The sequence below is a fragment of the Zalophus californianus genome, chromosome 16, assembly GCF_009762305.2.
Source record: "Zalophus californianus isolate mZalCal1 chromosome 16, mZalCal1.pri.v2, whole genome shotgun sequence".
NCBI classification, from domain to species: Eukaryota; Metazoa; Chordata; class Mammalia; order Carnivora; family Otariidae; genus Zalophus; species Zalophus californianus.
In genome coordinates this window covers 62,498,224-62,513,786 of record NC_045610.1, presented here as the reverse complement: position 1 = coordinate 62,513,786, position 15,563 = coordinate 62,498,224, and the positions used below count along the sequence as shown (strand labels likewise).

Sequence of the window (15,563 nt, the reverse complement as noted above, 5' to 3'; positions counted from 1 at the left end):
GTTCGCAAAATTGTGCAGTTTCCCTTGGTTGGCTGTGCTTCGGGTGTCCTAGGAAACCGCTGCCTAACCCAAGGTCTCGGAGACTCACGCTTGTGTTTCCTTCTACACGTTTTATAGGTTGAGGTCTTGTGTTTAGGTCTGTGATCCACTTTGCATTAATTTTGTATATTGTGTGGGGTAAGGGTACAACTTTATGCTATTGCGTGTGGCTGTCCAGTTGTTCCTGGACTGTTTGTTGAAAGACTTCTCACCAAGTTGTCTTGGCAGCCTTGTTAAAAATTAGCTCATAAACGTGATGGGTTGATTTGGGACTCTCCATTCTGTTCCATCGATTTCTGTCTTTATGCCAGCACCACGGTGTCTTGGTTACTGTAGCTTTGTGGTCAGGGTTGAAATTGGGAAGTGTGAGTCCTTCAACTTGCTCAAGGTGCTTTGGCTATTCTGGGCCCTCTGCCTTTCCATGGGAATTTCTTTAATTTGTTTCAAAGATGTTTTATGATTTCCAGTGTAAAGTTTGCACTCTTGTTACATTCATTCCTGAGTATCTTTTTCATGCTGTTGTAAATCACAGTGTTTTCTTAATTTCACTTTTGGATTGTTCATTACAAGTATACAGAAATACAGTTGAGTTTTGTATGTGAATCTTGTATCCCGGAACTTTGCTGAACTCATTCATTAGTGCAAGGGTGTGTGTGTTTTTATTCCTTTGGGTTTTCTACTTACAGGATTGTGTCATCTGCAAATTGAGACCATTTTACTTCTTCATTTCCCAAGTATTATAAAATGCCTTTTATTTTTCTTATTTCCCAATTGTTCTGAGTAGAACTTGCAGCACAATGTTAAATAGAAGTGGTCAGAACATATATTCATGTTTTATTCCTGATCTTAGGAGAAAAGCATTTAGTGTCACACCATTTTAAGTATGATATCGATAAGCTGTGGAGTTTTGCAAACTCCTAGGTTGACTGGTTTTGTCATGAAAAGGTGTTGGATTTTGTCAAATGCTTTTTCTGCATCTATTGAGATGATTGTGTGGTTTCATCCTCTGTTCTATGAATATGGTGTATCACATCACCTGTGTTTTCATACATTGAACCAACCTTGCAATCCTGGGATAAATCCCACTTGGTCGTGGTGTAGAATCCTTTTTATGTAATGATGGACTCAGTTCACTAGTTCTTTGTTGAAGATTTTTGCAACTATATTCATAAGGGATCTTGGTGTATAGTTTTGTGATATTTTCGACTGGCTTTGGTATCGGTAGTGCTGGTCTCACAGAATGAGTCAGGAAGTGTCCCTGCCATCTCCTGTTTTTTTGGAAGACTTTGTGAAGGATTGGTAAGAATTCGTTAAACATTGGATAGAATTCACTGGTGAGGCCCTCTGGACCGGGGCGTTTCTTTGTGGGAAGTTGTAGGTTTTTTTAAACTGCTCTTTCAATCCCTTGTTATAGATCTAGTCGTAGTTTCTGTTTTTTCTTCAGTTTCAATGGTTTGTGTCTTTGGAGGAATCCATCCATTTCATCTAAGCCAACTTTTTATGCTGCTGCAATTTTTTCGTGTCAGAATTAAGAGCTGCGTGTTTTTGTTTTCATGTGAAACCTTGCCGTCAGTCAAAAGCAGGGGGGCCTCCTCCTTGAACCCAGTCAGTGAGCATTCACCCAGGAACAGGACCCGGGTGGATGGCTGCTTCTCGTGGCCCCTCTCCCCAACATCTGTTGGCCTTGGGCACCAGATACTGTGGATCCGTCTGCAAAGTCCCTCAAAGTCCTGTTGCTACAGAGAAGGGCAGATTCATCTGTCACCTTCTGAATTCTTTGTGGAAAATAAATTGTAAGTTGTTTGTGACAAGCTGTCCTTTCCTGGTAATTATGTTAGTGTCAATTGCTTCTAGGTTTTTACCTCCAATGGCCCAACTGTGATCATGCCCACCTGGTTCTGCTCTCGAGCATGGTTTTCCCATGTGGGCCCATTTGACGAGGGCGGACAGGTAAGTATGGGCCCCCTGTGGCTTCCATCCCTGGTTTGTCTGCTCTGTCCCTGCCCCGCGGTGCGGCTCAGGCTGTCCAGCCCGCAGCCTCCACACTGGGCACGGCCATCACCGCTGCAGGGACAGCTACTCGGCCAACTGGAGCCAGGAGCTGTCACCCACTCTTGGCTTATTTAAATTCCTCTTGGTACTGAAGGTTTATATTTTGTTCTAGTGGTTATTTCTGTATTTGTCTCTTTATTTTTTTAAGATTTTATTTATTTGAGAGAGAACGTGTGAATGTGGGGAGGGGCAGAGGCAGAGGGACAAGCAGACCCCCGCTGAGCAGGGAGCCTGATGCGGGACTTGATCCCACGACCCTGAGATCATGACCTGAGCCGAAATCAAGAGTCAGACGCTAAACCAACTGAGCCACCCAGGTGCTCCCTTTCTGTTTCTTTTTTTAATTCAATCCACCCTCTGTTATTTTGGAGGTTTATTGAGGTGTAATTAATATACCATCCATTTCATCTGTGAAAAGGTGCAGTTTGATGGGTTCTAGCGAATCCACAGGCACCACATCACCACAGTGTGATGCCAAGAGGGCCATGTGCCCGAGAGCAGCACACCTCGGCCAGCCGGGCCTGCACCCACCTGCCCCACCCTCCACGACTCCTTTGTGCATCCTGGCCTTCTGACTTGGGGGGGTTCCCCTCATGCTCTCAGGTGCTGGGAGGGTTCAGTTTTGATCTGTCTCATGGTTTGGGGTCTTCTGTGTTGTGGGAGCATTTGGTTTTCTGCTTTCGTCTCACACCAGCTCCATCCAGATGAAGACTTTCTGCATCCCTGCATTTTCAGGGGTTCATGCGATCCACCCCCTCCTGCCACTGGAGCAAAGTGCAGTAGTTTTTCTGGGGTGCGTGGGGCTGGCAGCCCGTTCTGTGCTTCCTTCTGTCCCACGAGATCGCAGTCCCTTACACACGTCTCAGAGGTGTACCTGCCCTGCCCACTACATCCCCACCCACAGGAGCATTCAGTGCACCCAGGAACCCCACCACCACCACCACCACCACGGGCTCAGCTACCCCAGCTTCCTTGGCTCCCCAGGCCGCGTCACCCCTGCCATCACGGCCTCTGTCCAGGGTTTTTGGCTGGCCAGAGGAGCCTGAGCTCTTGGTGAACACGTGCCCGCCTGGGAGCCCACCAGGCAGGAAGGAGTGAAAACCAAGGAACCGTGAGCGGAGGGCCAGTGGATCAGACCCCCCGCCTCGCCGGGAGCCGTGGTGCCCCAGTGCTGCCTCCAACTAAATTCTCACTTCTTGCCAAAAATAAGGAAACCCTGAGGGTGAGTTCTTCCGGGTCATCAGAAGAAAGAGCACCTTTTTCCTAAAGCTGTAAAGTGTGCAGAGTTAAAATTTGCTCTTTAAAGTTACCTTTGGGGCGCCCGGGTAGCTCAGTCAGTTAAGCGTCTGCCTTCGGCTCAGGTTATGATCTCAGGGTCCTGGGATTGAGTCTGCATCAGGCTCCCTGCTCAGTGGGGAATCTGCTTCTCCCTCTCCATCTCCTCTGCTGCTCCCCGCCATGTACTCTGTCTCTCAAATAAATCTTTTGTAAAAATAAAGGTGCCTTTGAAAATGCAGAAAATTAGAAAAAAAATACAAATCACCTGTGACCCCATCACCACACAGCGGATCTGAGCTTCAGGCGTGGCTCCTTTGTGTTTATTTTACTGTGGACAGACTTTCGAAACAGTTGTGAAACTTGATTTTTAACATTTTACTATACATCTTTCATATCATCAGTCTTTGTAGAAACTAGTCCTTCAAGTCACGCACACTGATGCACTTGTCCGCCCCCATGTCGGGAACAAGAGCGTTCCTGACTTTCCCCACCATTAGCCAGACCGCTGTGGGATGTCGCAGGGTCTGCTCCCACGGCTTCCTTGAGCCTGCTCTGTCAGTCTGCTGGGCGCATGTGGGGTCTTTCAGACGCCGGCTCGGAGTCTGCCCTCGATAAAACCAAGTGTGTCTGAGATTCCTTGGCCAGGACTCCCAGGTCCGTGGTGGCTTTACAGAGCAAGCCAGGTGGACAGACGTGGGCACTAACTAGCATTTCGGGGCCAGCTTTGGGAACAGGAGCCGAGTCAGGAAGTGTACCCAGTCCAGTTGACTTCCAGTTGTGGCTCACCTTTCCAGCAGTGTCCAGCAGCTGCCCTCCTGTTCAACCAGTAGGGTGTTCTGGTGTACTGCCGACCCTCCTGAGACCTGGTGCAGGTGGCCAGTCTGGGGACGAGCTTGCCCAGTGCCGCTGGTAAGGTGGCATCTCCCCTGGGGGCTCCATCTCCCGAGGGCGCCCGGCCGCCAGGCTCTGCTGGGCCAGCTGTGCGACCTTCTTCTTGAGGAGATAAGCAAACCAGGCAGCAGCCTAGAGCCCTGGAGAGGCAAAAGTTCAGTGCCATGGGCTTTACTGGAAGCAGTCGGCTCAGCTGTGGGACTGGCACTAAACCAAACCAAATGCGGCCCTTGCGAGCTGGCCCGGAGGTGGGACAAGCTGCACAGTCAGGAAACCGGCCTTTGCCTGGGGCCACGTCTCCTGGTGACGTGGATGACCAGGCCCCAGCATCGCTGGGCTCTGCTTACTGGTACACCTGTAGTACTGTGCTGTTGACAGCCAGGAAGGTGAGCAAGATCCAGACCCCTCCGCTCACCTGATTTTCCCTCTGAATTCAGGAAAGTCAAGGGAGCAGACCTGGTGTCTGGCTTCCAGCTTCCGTTGTCAAGGCTGAGCTTGGCCTCCCGACTGGCTAGCAGGAGGGTGGGGGCTGAGTTCTCACAAGTCAGGGAAACCCAGGAGAAAGCTCTCGGGTCCCTGCAGAGCAGAGGCCCCGTCAGCGGGGAGGGCCATTTCTCAGGTTGGAGGCATATGCGAGGGTGATGCTGGCGGCATTGGTCTGCCCTGTCAGCCCCTGCTTTTCACCACCAGCACCTCCTTGTCTTGAGATGACCTCCTTGTCTGCATGCTCGGTGGCTGGGTGCGTGGGTCGCTCGCTGGAACGTCGCACATGAGGCTGGGCGTGACACCCCATCTCCAGTTGCCTGAATTAATGCACACGCGGGAAGCATCGGACACAGGTGTGTCTTCTGTCGTGGGCAGAAACATCAATGGTTGACGTTCTTTTGTGCCCTGCAGGGTGTGCCCGAGGACCTGCTGTTCTTCTACAACCACCTCAGAAAGGGCGGTGGGGTCGTCCGCGTGGACCAGAGCCTCCTCCTGTACCGCTACCACCCAGACGCTGCCACGCACTCTGTCCTCGAGTACGTAGGCCCCAAGGCTCCAGACACGGTTTGGGGGCCAGTGAGGTGCCAAGATCGAGCATGAGGGGTCCAGGTCCAGGATCGAGGGTGTGGGGCTGGCCGAGGTCCGGGATGGAGAGTGCAGAGTTGCCGAGGTCTGAGCCGGGTCGGTGGGGCAGACACAGGTCACCTGGGTCAGGTCTCTACCACAAGGCAGGAAATCTGGGAGCATGGCAGGTGCGGGTGTGCAGAGCCTGTGGCCTTCATGGGGGAAGCTGTCTCAGGGCCGTGGACAGGATTCCCAGGATGAAGGCTGTATGTCTGTTCGCTTTTCCACAGCGAGGTAGGCCTCACATGCAGATGTGCCTTTGAAGTCTTGCTCTCCACTGCTGTGAGGTACGCCGGGTGCGCATCTGACTTGGTTACTGGTGCCTCAGTGTGCTCTCTCCATCCCCACCAAGGGGGCCTGCCCGCTCCCTCTCTCCCTCCTCTGCCACTTGCCCAGCCCCCAGGTCCCCAGTAGCCGGTGTGCACTTGGAGCGCACGGCAGGGGCGGCAGGTGTGGAACACGGAGGCAGGGGTGTGTTCTTATTTCTTCAGCTTGAACTGTGCGTGCATGTCGCGTGTTTCTTACCATTACAAACTTGTGATCCCTTGGTGCCTTGCGGTTGTAACACTGCTCACTTTTGGGAACGGGAAGGAAGGGTGCACATTCATCTTCCGGAGGTGGGGTTGGCTGTGTTTCCCTGGAGGGCGTGAGACCCCTCAGGAGGTTGTGGCTTCTCAGCTGGGCAGCCTCTGTTTGGGGAGGTCTGACGTCCACCTACACTGAGAGGCGGGGTGCCGGTTTGTGCGACGTCATTGGGGGTCCCCAGATTGACTCAGTAGGTCCTCGGACATTTGCATGTGTGTTGAAATTCAGCTGCTTTGTTTTCCAGCTTTCAGCCAAAGAACTTGATTTTGGTTATTTACTGTTAAATCTGAACTTTTATACAGTAGCTTTATGGAGCATCATTGTTTGGGGTTTGTTGTCATGAAGCTGACTCAGTGCGAGTGTGATTTGCACCACGGGGTAAAGGCCCCGTCACAGGAGGACAAAGCAGTCCCAGATGTGTGCGTGTACATCTCATCAGCCTCCCAAGTGCGTGAACAAAACCAGACAGAAGTAGACAAATTACAAATTACCTCCACAATTACAGTTGGAGGTTTTCAAGCCCATCTCAGTGTCTGAGAGAAGCAGGGGAATTCTGCAAGGTGCAGAGGACTGGAATTAACCCCTTGACCTGACTGGCATTTACAGAACATGACACTCAGCTGCAGAATACATTCCTTTAAGGTGCAAGACAGACAATTCTGAATACATTTCAAATGATTAAAATCATCAAAGTATGTTTTATAACCACATAGAATTAAATTAGAAGTCATTAACACATCTTAAAAATCTAAAATATTTGGAAATTAAGCAACCAAGGGAAAAAAATCACAAAGGAATTAAAAAAAAATTTAACATGAAATTAAGATGGTATGTCAAAATTTGTGGACTTCACTAAAGCACACAATCTACACACTTGCAATGAACAACTAAAAATAGCAGTTAAGAAACGTATGATGGCGTCAAAAATAAAATACTTGTGGGTAAATGTGACAAGGTGCGTATGTCCTCTGGAAACTACAAGAAAGTGCAGAGGGAAATTAAAGAAAACCCGTAACAGGGAGTGAGGGACGCCACCTTCATGGGTTGGAAGATTTGGTGACTTTGATACCAGTTCTCCCCAAACTGAGCTGTGGACTGAACTTCTTTGCAGAAATTGATAACCTGATTCTTAAATTCACGTGGAAAATTAAAGGACCCAGAATAACCTCAACAACCTTGAAAAGAGTAAACTTTGAGGACTCACAGTTCCCAGGAAACACAGCAAAAGCATCAAGAGAGACCAGGGAAATGGAGAATCCAGAAATACATTGAAAATTGTACGATAGGTTGATTTTCAACAGTCTCCAAAGGCATTTAGTGGAAAAGGAAGATACTTTCAACAAGTGGAACCACTACCTACGTGGGAAAGGAAAGAACGAGAGTCTCGTGTCATCTAGAAACGCTCGTTCTAGTTGGATCTTTGATACAAACCTAGAAACGACTGGAATAGAAAAGCTTCTGGAGGGAAACAGGGAACACCGTCACAACTTTGTGGTCAGCAAAAACTTAGCAGCAAGGACGTGAGAATTGTCAACCATTGAAAAAGTGATAAAGTGGACTTTATCAAAATTAAAAACATTTGTTCATAAAAAGACACCATTAAGAACATGAGTGGCACACTGCAGACTGAATGGGGATATTCACAATCCATGTGTCTGAAGGAGAACCAAGTAAGAGGCACGTAAGGAACCCCAACAACAAAGACAATGTCATAAAAATAGGCAAATACTTCATAACACATTTCACGAAACAATATGTAATATGTAAATAATATAAACCCACCACACACCCAGCAGGGCTAAAATTAATATCTGCCAATTCCAAATGGTGGCAAGGGTGTGGATCTAGCAGAATGGTCACACACTGTTCCCAGGACTTAAATGGTACATCCCTCTCTGGAAAACTGGCACTTTTTTATTAAATTAATACCCCCGTGACCTCCCAATTCCGTGTCTAGGTGTTTAATGCATGAGAAGTGAAAACATTCAACGTATCACTATTAATATTGCCAAGAACTGGGAGCCACCCAAGTGTCCATCAAGTGAATGGAGGTTGTGATGGAATGCTGCTCAGCATTGAGAGAGGGGTGAATGCCAAAGCAGTTTGCTTCCTAAAGAAGCAAGGCACACAGGCATGCATGTTGTGGGATTCCGCTCACACGAAGCACTCCAACAGGCGGGATTCGTCTCCGCCGCTCGTCAGGACAACTAGTCCATAGAGGAATTCCAGCTAGTGTGCGCTCATAGAAAATTAGAACCCATGTTGGCTGATAGACCAGAGAGAAATTAGATCTGTGAGGTGTGGGACTTCGGGGACCTCCTCTGTCGTCATCATCATGAATGTTCCTGTCTGTGTGTTCTCATGTTAGATTCTTTGGAGACAAATTGAAGGGATCTCTTTGTAGGAAGTGGTGGTGGCCCGTGCTGTGGCAGAAGCCTGTGTGTCCAGGAAGGACCAGGCCACAGGCCACTGGGCTTTGTCCCCACAAGTCTGCATCTTGTTTGCATGGGATCAGTCTCTTTTATGTTGAGCGGTTTCTTTCTATTTTGCAGTGTGAGGCTTTGCCACCCACAACACAAAAGAAGTGATCTCATGTAGTTTCTGTATTGGATTAAAATCTTTGTGCTGTGAGTGGCAAAACCTCACAGAGTAATGAGCTTTAATTATACCTTCAGGCTTGTTGAGAATTGAATTTCTTCAAACTCTGCCCAGAAGCCCTCCTGTGAAAGCACTCCCTGGTTGTTGTTCTTTCTGTTTTAAACCAAGAATGGTCAGCATTTACATCATTCATTACAAAATACTTAAGACATCCAGAGACAGAGACACCGAGGACTGAAGTCCTGCGTCCAGCTGCCTTTCCCAGCCCCTCAGCAAGGCCAGCGCCGTCCGGGGTGTGTGCGGTGTCTCCCTGAACAATATGCATTACCTGTTTAAAAACGTTATGTCCATGGTAGCATTCTGCCTTTCTCCCCGAAAACCGCTTTTCTGTTCAGCCTCACGGTTGCCCCTTCATGTGTGACCTCAGGGTGCCACCTGTCTCCAGGCCACCTCCTCCCAAGGCCTTTCTGCCGTCCTGCTTGCGGAGCAGGGCTGACTCCAGCCTGGCCGGCACACCCCCCATTCTGCCTCGGGGGCCATGGCCACCAGGGGGCCGGGGGACCAGGGCACAGGGCCCACATCTGTGGGCTTGGGGAAACCGCTCCACTCGCCACAGCCCCTGCTGGGGGGACACTGCTGCCCTGCAGCAAGTAAGCAGACTATCGAGGAGTCTTCCCGATTGGGTCAGAACTTAAAAGCACCGGGAAAGATGGCATTCCTGAGCAGGAACAGGACCGGCGGCAGGAAGGGCTTTGCGGCCCACAAAGCAGGTGTGTTTGTGGCCATTTCTAAATTATGTCGGCTCATCACCTACCAGTGTCTTCAGAGCAGGCCCTGCACCCCCCCAGCGGGTGCCTGAGCTCCTGGGGTCTGGACTGGGGCCCGTCTTTCCCTTGGTCTCGTCCACAGACACCTCGAGACATTGTGATGGGCATTTCCTTCAGTCTGCACCTCACACCGAGGAGCACGGACTGTTTAAACAGAAGGAATTACTCGAAAGGTGGCACGACCCTGTGCTGACAGAACTCCATCAGGGCTGGGGACAGGAGAAGCCGCCGCTGCTGAGCTGCGTGTGGCACACATCCCCCGGGGCGGACCCCACACAGTGCTTCCTGACACAGGCTGTCCAAGCACGTCCTCCGCTTTAAAGGCGAAAACCGTTAGCAGTGACTGTCTGAAGCTCCCTGTCCCTTCCTTGTCCTCAGGATTTCCCATTTACCAGAACTCACGTGCACGATCCCTGGTCCTTTGTCCTTAAACTTCTTCCACTTCTTGGGTGTTGCCAGAGCTGCGCGCGCCTGGCCATGGGCTGGAGTGTCTGGAGCTCGTGGGATGCTCTGGAAGCGCTAATGGCCAGGATCGGGGAGCTACTCGCCCGCCAGCCCCGGTGCGCCCACGGCCCAGCTGTCAGAACACCTGGCGGTCTGGGCAGCTTCTGCAGGAAGCGGAGCCGTGAGACGGCTCACCTGAGCTCACCTGACATCGGGGTGGCTGCATCCCCCTCAGGCTCCCCAGAGTCTGTGCCTGGCGTCCCTCAAGGCCCCTGAGTACATGGACGTGAGGACAGCACATCCTAGGGTCCACGTGGGGCTGCGAGGGTGGGTGAGGCAGTGCGGCCGAGGTTCGTTTGTTCATTCCCTCATTCATTTATCCAGCCAGTACCTCCTGAGCTCTGGAGAGAGGAGGTCCCCAGAACATGCCCTGCTGTGCCCAGGGCTGGGTGGGGAGGAAGGTCTGGGCGCAGCTAGAGGCCCTGCCCACCCGGTTCACCCGCCCCATTCCCCCCCAGGACCACCATCTGGACCCACCGTGTCCGCTTCCTGGAAGAACGGGTCCTGCCGCACTGGGCAGCTTTCACCATCTGGAACGCGGGCAGGCAGGGCCGCCGGCTTTACCGCAGCCTGGCAGCTGGGACACGACGCAAGGTGGGCCCCCCTCCATCCCGCCCAGCAGCTCTGTCCCCCCGGGTCCCCCGTCCCTGAGGCTGGTGTCCTGTGCCCCCCCCCAGGTGGTTGCCTTCTGTGACGTGGACGAGAACAAGATCAGGAAGGGCTTCTATTGCCACGAGGACTCTCAGGTGTGTGGGACCCAGGACCCCGGGAGGGCCTTGGTCGCACATGGGTTGCTCACACCACCCCTAGCTCTGTCCCCGGGGACACAGAGGGGCCACTGCCCAGAGCCCTGCTCCTTGGGAAGGCCGCCTGTGCCTGGACAGCTGCCAGGCCCAGAAGCAGTGGCCCCCATCTCCTAGGGGTCTCGGGCCCCAGAGTGGCCTGTGTCCCCGCCTGGCCCAGGTCTGTGTGTCTGCCGTGCACCTTGGAGCTGGGCAGGGGTAAGGGGTTGGTCCAGCTGCCCTGTCAGCACGTGCGGGCCCAGCACAGCAGGGCGTCCCGGGAGACTAGCACGGACCCCAGCCCACAACACCTCTTGTTTCTCAGGAAAGGCCTAAGCCTCGGGTTCCAATCCTGCACTTCCGAGCTGCCCGGCCACCCTTCGTCATCTGCGTGAAGCTGGTAAGTGTCAGCCACGGCCATGGCAGGGCTCACACAACCGTGTGGCTGGTACAGGCCCCTAATTGTGGGATCGCGGACGTCTGACATGCAGCCAGACATCTATGCCCTTGGTTTGGGCCACCTGTCTTGAGCTGTACACTACGGCGGGAGGCTGCCCAGGTGTTAGAAGAAGCCACCGTGGTGCCCTCAAAAAATGGGCTGCATTTCTGTAAGAGCAACATTTTTTGGAAACTTGCTAAGTGCCAGACCTGGGGCACATTCTGGGGGCTCATCAGATGCTCCGGCAGAGACGAGGGGCTGTGGGCAGTAAAAGCGTCACAAAGAAGCACCTCTGACCAAGCACCACGGCCTCCGCCCCCAGGGCCGTCCAGAGACTTTCCCCCCATATCCTTGCCTTTTCCCTTGAGGTCACAGGGGCATGGGTGCCGGGCTGTGCTGCACCCGCTTCTCAGCTCCCCATTGGGGTCACACGGCACGAGGCTGGTCTGCTTTGCCCGTGTCAGGCTGGCCTGTGTGGCCAGATGACTGAATTCCTCATTTCCGGCCTGGCGACGGGGCATGGCTGTGACGTTCCTGTGACTTTGGAGCAGATGTGAAGGGTCTCGGAAGGTGCCCTCCACACACACGTCTTCGTGAGGCCACGCGAGGGCTCGTCCCAGCCTGTCCCGCTGGACAAGGGCTCAGATGGGTGGTGCCCTTGGGCGCCTCTGGCCTTGTAATTTCCAGGAGCTCTGCACACTCTGGTGCCAGTTGTTCCTCGGTTGGAGTGGCAAATATTTTTTCCCACATGAGACTTGCCTTTTCACAGGTTCTTCCAGAAAAAGTTTTTTTTAAGATTGATTTATTTGAGAGAGAGAGTGAGCACAAGCAGGGGGAGGGGCAGAGGGAGAAGCAGACACCCCGCTGAGCAGGGAGCCCGATGCGGGACTTGATCCCAGGACCCTGAGACCATGACCTGAGCTGAAGGCAGACGCTCAACGCCTGAGCCCCCCAGGCGCCCCAGATAAAATTACTTTTAATGCAGCGGCATTCATCAACCTTTTCCTTACAACGAACACTTTTAGTGTCCTGTTTAGGAAATCATTCTTCATGGTCAGAAAGACATTCTCGTGTATACACACTCCTACAAATATAAAGTGTCTTCTTTTACTTTGGGGTGCCAACTGCGGGGGCCAGTTTGGCTCAGCCCTGCCCCAGTGGGTCCCCCAGAGGGGATGGTGGCCGACGGGTGGCAAGGGCCCTGTGCTTGCTGCTGGGGGCTGTGGGGGAAACACGCAGGTGGAGACACACGCGGCCACTTCACCAGCTTCCAACCGTGAGATTGGGCTGGAACCTCAGTCACCAGACACCGGAAGCCTTCATGGAGGCGGCAGCTTTTGCAGCAGGGAGGCAGTCTGTCACCATCAGGGAGGAGACCGCAGGACACGCCTGCCCGCCACTGCATCCAGCCTTGGGCTCAGGGACGTAAGGCTGCACACAGCAGGACTAGAACAAACCTGTGAAGGGAGGCAGGGAGGGGAGCATCCCTCTTCATTGGTGGCTGGTTAAGACCCCAACCTCTTTGGCACTGACTGGACTTTACTGAGCTGCCCACCGTGTCTGTGCAGGGGGCCAGGCAGGACAGTGCCCCCCCAGAGGGCGACCCCGCCAGGCTCTAACCCCAGAACGCGGACATTGGTTGGGCAGGGGCAGTTGCCCGAGAAGGGCCCCAGGCAGGGCAGGAGGCACAGCTTCGAGAGGCTGGACTCTGCCCTTTGCTATGGGGCCACTTTGGGGAAGCCCCCCAACTGTGGGAGAGCAGAGGTGAGCACAGGCTGTCCGGGCTGGCCGTGAGGCAGACTCATTCGGGGCCCCTGGGCCAGGGCCGGGCCCGCGATCCAGCCCCATGGAACGGTGAGAGTGTCGTCGCAGGCTGCTCCGCTGGTGGGGGCTCATTCCACAGCAGCAGGTGACCAACTTCTAAGGCCAAGGTGGCGAAACTGTCAGCAAAGAACAAGCCCACTGGGCAGTTAGAGCAGTGCAGCCTGGAGCGTTCATGTGTAGCTCCGTGTGAACGTGTGCCTGGGAGAGGACGTGCGGGGTCACAGGGTAACCACGTTTTGGGAACCGCCAGTTTTCCACAATGGTTGCACCATTTTACGCTCCCACCCGCCGCACGAGGGCACCAGCGTCTCCACGCGTAGTCACTCGAGGTGATGATGTTGCGTTTCCCTAACACCCAGCGATGCAGGGGTCCTTTCATCTGCTTGTTGGCCGTGTGGGTATCGTCTTTGGAGAAATGTCTGTGCAGGTCCTTTGCCCATTTTTTATCTGGGTTTTGTCTTATGAAGCCATAACAGTTCTTTGTATGTTCTAGACGCGGTACAAACACCTCCCGGTTCTGCACGTTCTCTTTTTACTTTCTTGATGGGGTCCTTTGACGTACAAAAGTACTTAATTTTGATTAAGTCCAATTTATCTGGTTTTAACTTGGGTGACGTCACCCTGAAGTTGTGTTCTGCTTGAACCATCACATAATAAATTACCATGAGCTAGCCTCATACAATACACACTTTTTTAGATTTTTAAATTTAGAGAGCGCACACATGGTGGGGGCAGGGGGAGAGAATCTCAGGCTCCCCGCTGAGCAGGGAGTCCTACACGCGGCTCAGTCTCACGACCCTGAGATCATGACCTGAGCCGAAACCAAGAGGACTCTTAACCGACTGAGCCACCCAGGCGTGCCACCATTTCTTACCTCGCAGTTGCTGTGGTTCAGAAATCCAGACGCCACAGGCGAGGCCTCAGGGCCCCTCATGAAGCTGCTGGTGAGGTGCTTAGCTATGACGCAGTTGCATGGGGAGGCTCGCCTTGAGCAGGGTCTGCCTCCGTGTTGTCATGACAGTTGGCCGAAGCCGGACCCTTAGGGTTTTGGACCAAGGGTCTCAGTGCTTCACTGGCTCTTCCTTGCCATGTGGCCCCCACTACGTGGCAGCATATTCTCTCAAAGCCGGCAAGGGGCAGGGTCTGCTAGCGAGACAGAAGACATGATGATGTGTCACCAATTCACACAAGTGGCCTCCCACCCCTTCCTTGGCTGTGTGCAGTGGCCAGTCCCATCTGCACTCCAGGGGAGGGGGTGACACGGACCCACCTGTCTACCTCTCTGCAGCATGTGCCCACCTGACTGGGTTTTCTAGCGTGAAAGCAGTTTCCTAAAAGGAACAAGCCTGTTTAAAGCCAAGATAAGCACAGTTCCAAGTTCCCAGGGAAACTGGACAATAACTAGGAGGCCACATGGAAAATTTAATTTAAAATGAAAATTTAAGTTCTGTACAAATTATACATAATTTATCAGAGGAGATGAGCTCGGTTAAGGGTCTATTTCTCTGGGACCAAAAACTGCCGGGAACTAGAAGCCCTGCCCCCAGTGCAAACCCTTCCTGGAGGGCAGGCTTTGGGTGGGAAGTGAGCTTCCTTTCCCGTCACCCACTGTATCCTCGGAGAGGTGCCTAGAGGCACAAACATAAGTGTTTGCATGGTTTTTTAAACCAATGGCAGCATAGTATACGTATCTTTTCTGTATGTTGCTTTTTTTTTTTTTTTTACATAATACATTTTGTCCATTATTCCATATAAACCCACTGGTGTCATCTGACTCTGCTGTCGTCTTTTAATTGAGCAGGAAGCATTCATCGTGTCCCCGTGCGGCGTGTCCCCCTGCGGCGTGTCCCCCTGTGGCGTGTCCCCGTGCCTATAAGCGAGGGGCAGGAAGGGGTCTGTTGACACTTCGAGTCTGGGTCCAGGCCCCTGCAAAGGGAGGCAGGGGTGTCATGGGGGCCCCAGGACGAGGCACAAAGAGCAAAGCTGGTGTGCCCAGGACAGATGGGTGAAGCAGAGCTGCCCGTGGGGCTCATTTCCTTCCCTTAGTCCCTCTGTCAGCTACCTTTTGCAGGGAGGCACCAGGTTTGAGCTGGGGGGTGTGTATGCCTCAGGGGACCTCCCCACTCCTCCCTCCCTCCCTTCCATTGATGACCAGCAGGACATTGTGGCCCACTTCTCACAATGTCCCCACCCGCCCCCCCATCTCCAGCCCCTCTCAACAGAGAAGTTCATTGTGGACCACCTGACAGGTAGCCACAGGCGACTCCACCCCAGGCCCCCTCGGGAGGGCCTCTGGGGGTCCCAGGGCAGGCTGGGGGAGGCTTGGATCAAGCCAGACATGCTGTTCCTCCCACAGGACCTCACCGGGGGTGCATTTGAAAACAACCTGAGGTCACTGCACCTGCAGGAAGGCCGGGACTTCCTTCACTTCAGCTGACGGGCCCAGGGCAGCTGCCCCCAGGTACGTGGGATTGAGGGTGCTAAGGAGGGGTGGCTCATGGCCCTGAGGGGGAACATGTGAGGTGGGAGGTGTACCAGATGCCCAGCAAACCCCCTTCCTTATGGGGCTGGCCCTTCACCTGCAGGGCATGTGTGTGAGTGTGTTTTTAACCAGGACGTGGTTTACATGCAGCA

At 53.0% G+C, this 15,563-nt stretch overlaps 1 protein-coding gene across 17 annotated transcripts in view; it reads left to right on the top strand.

Moving 5' to 3' along the window:
* B3GNTL1 (UDP-GlcNAc:betaGal beta-1,3-N-acetylglucosaminyltransferase like 1) overlaps positions 1-15,563 on the top strand; it is a 111,899-nt gene that overhangs the window by 73,813 nt on the left and 22,523 nt on the right. For 15 of the 17 annotated variants that reach the window (XR_003525316.2, XR_003525318.2, XR_003525317.2 and 12 more), the window contains 6 exons: positions 1,894-1,989; positions 5,158-5,282; positions 10,343-10,478; positions 10,562-10,630; positions 10,992-11,066; positions 15,286-15,390. Coding sequence is in view for 14 of the 17 variants with exons in the window: in XM_027626132.1 (XP_027481933.1) it covers positions 1,894-1,989; positions 5,158-5,282; positions 10,343-10,478; positions 10,562-10,630; positions 10,992-11,066; positions 15,286-15,366 (582 nt within the window). In the remaining 3 variants the exon portion in view is untranslated. Of the gene's footprint in view, positions 1-1,893; positions 1,990-5,157; positions 5,283-5,600; positions 6,362-10,342; positions 10,479-10,561; positions 10,631-10,991; positions 11,067-15,285; positions 15,391-15,563 lie in introns of those variants that run through there. The other 2 variants (XM_027626135.2, XM_027626134.1) reach the window with 2 other exon arrangements.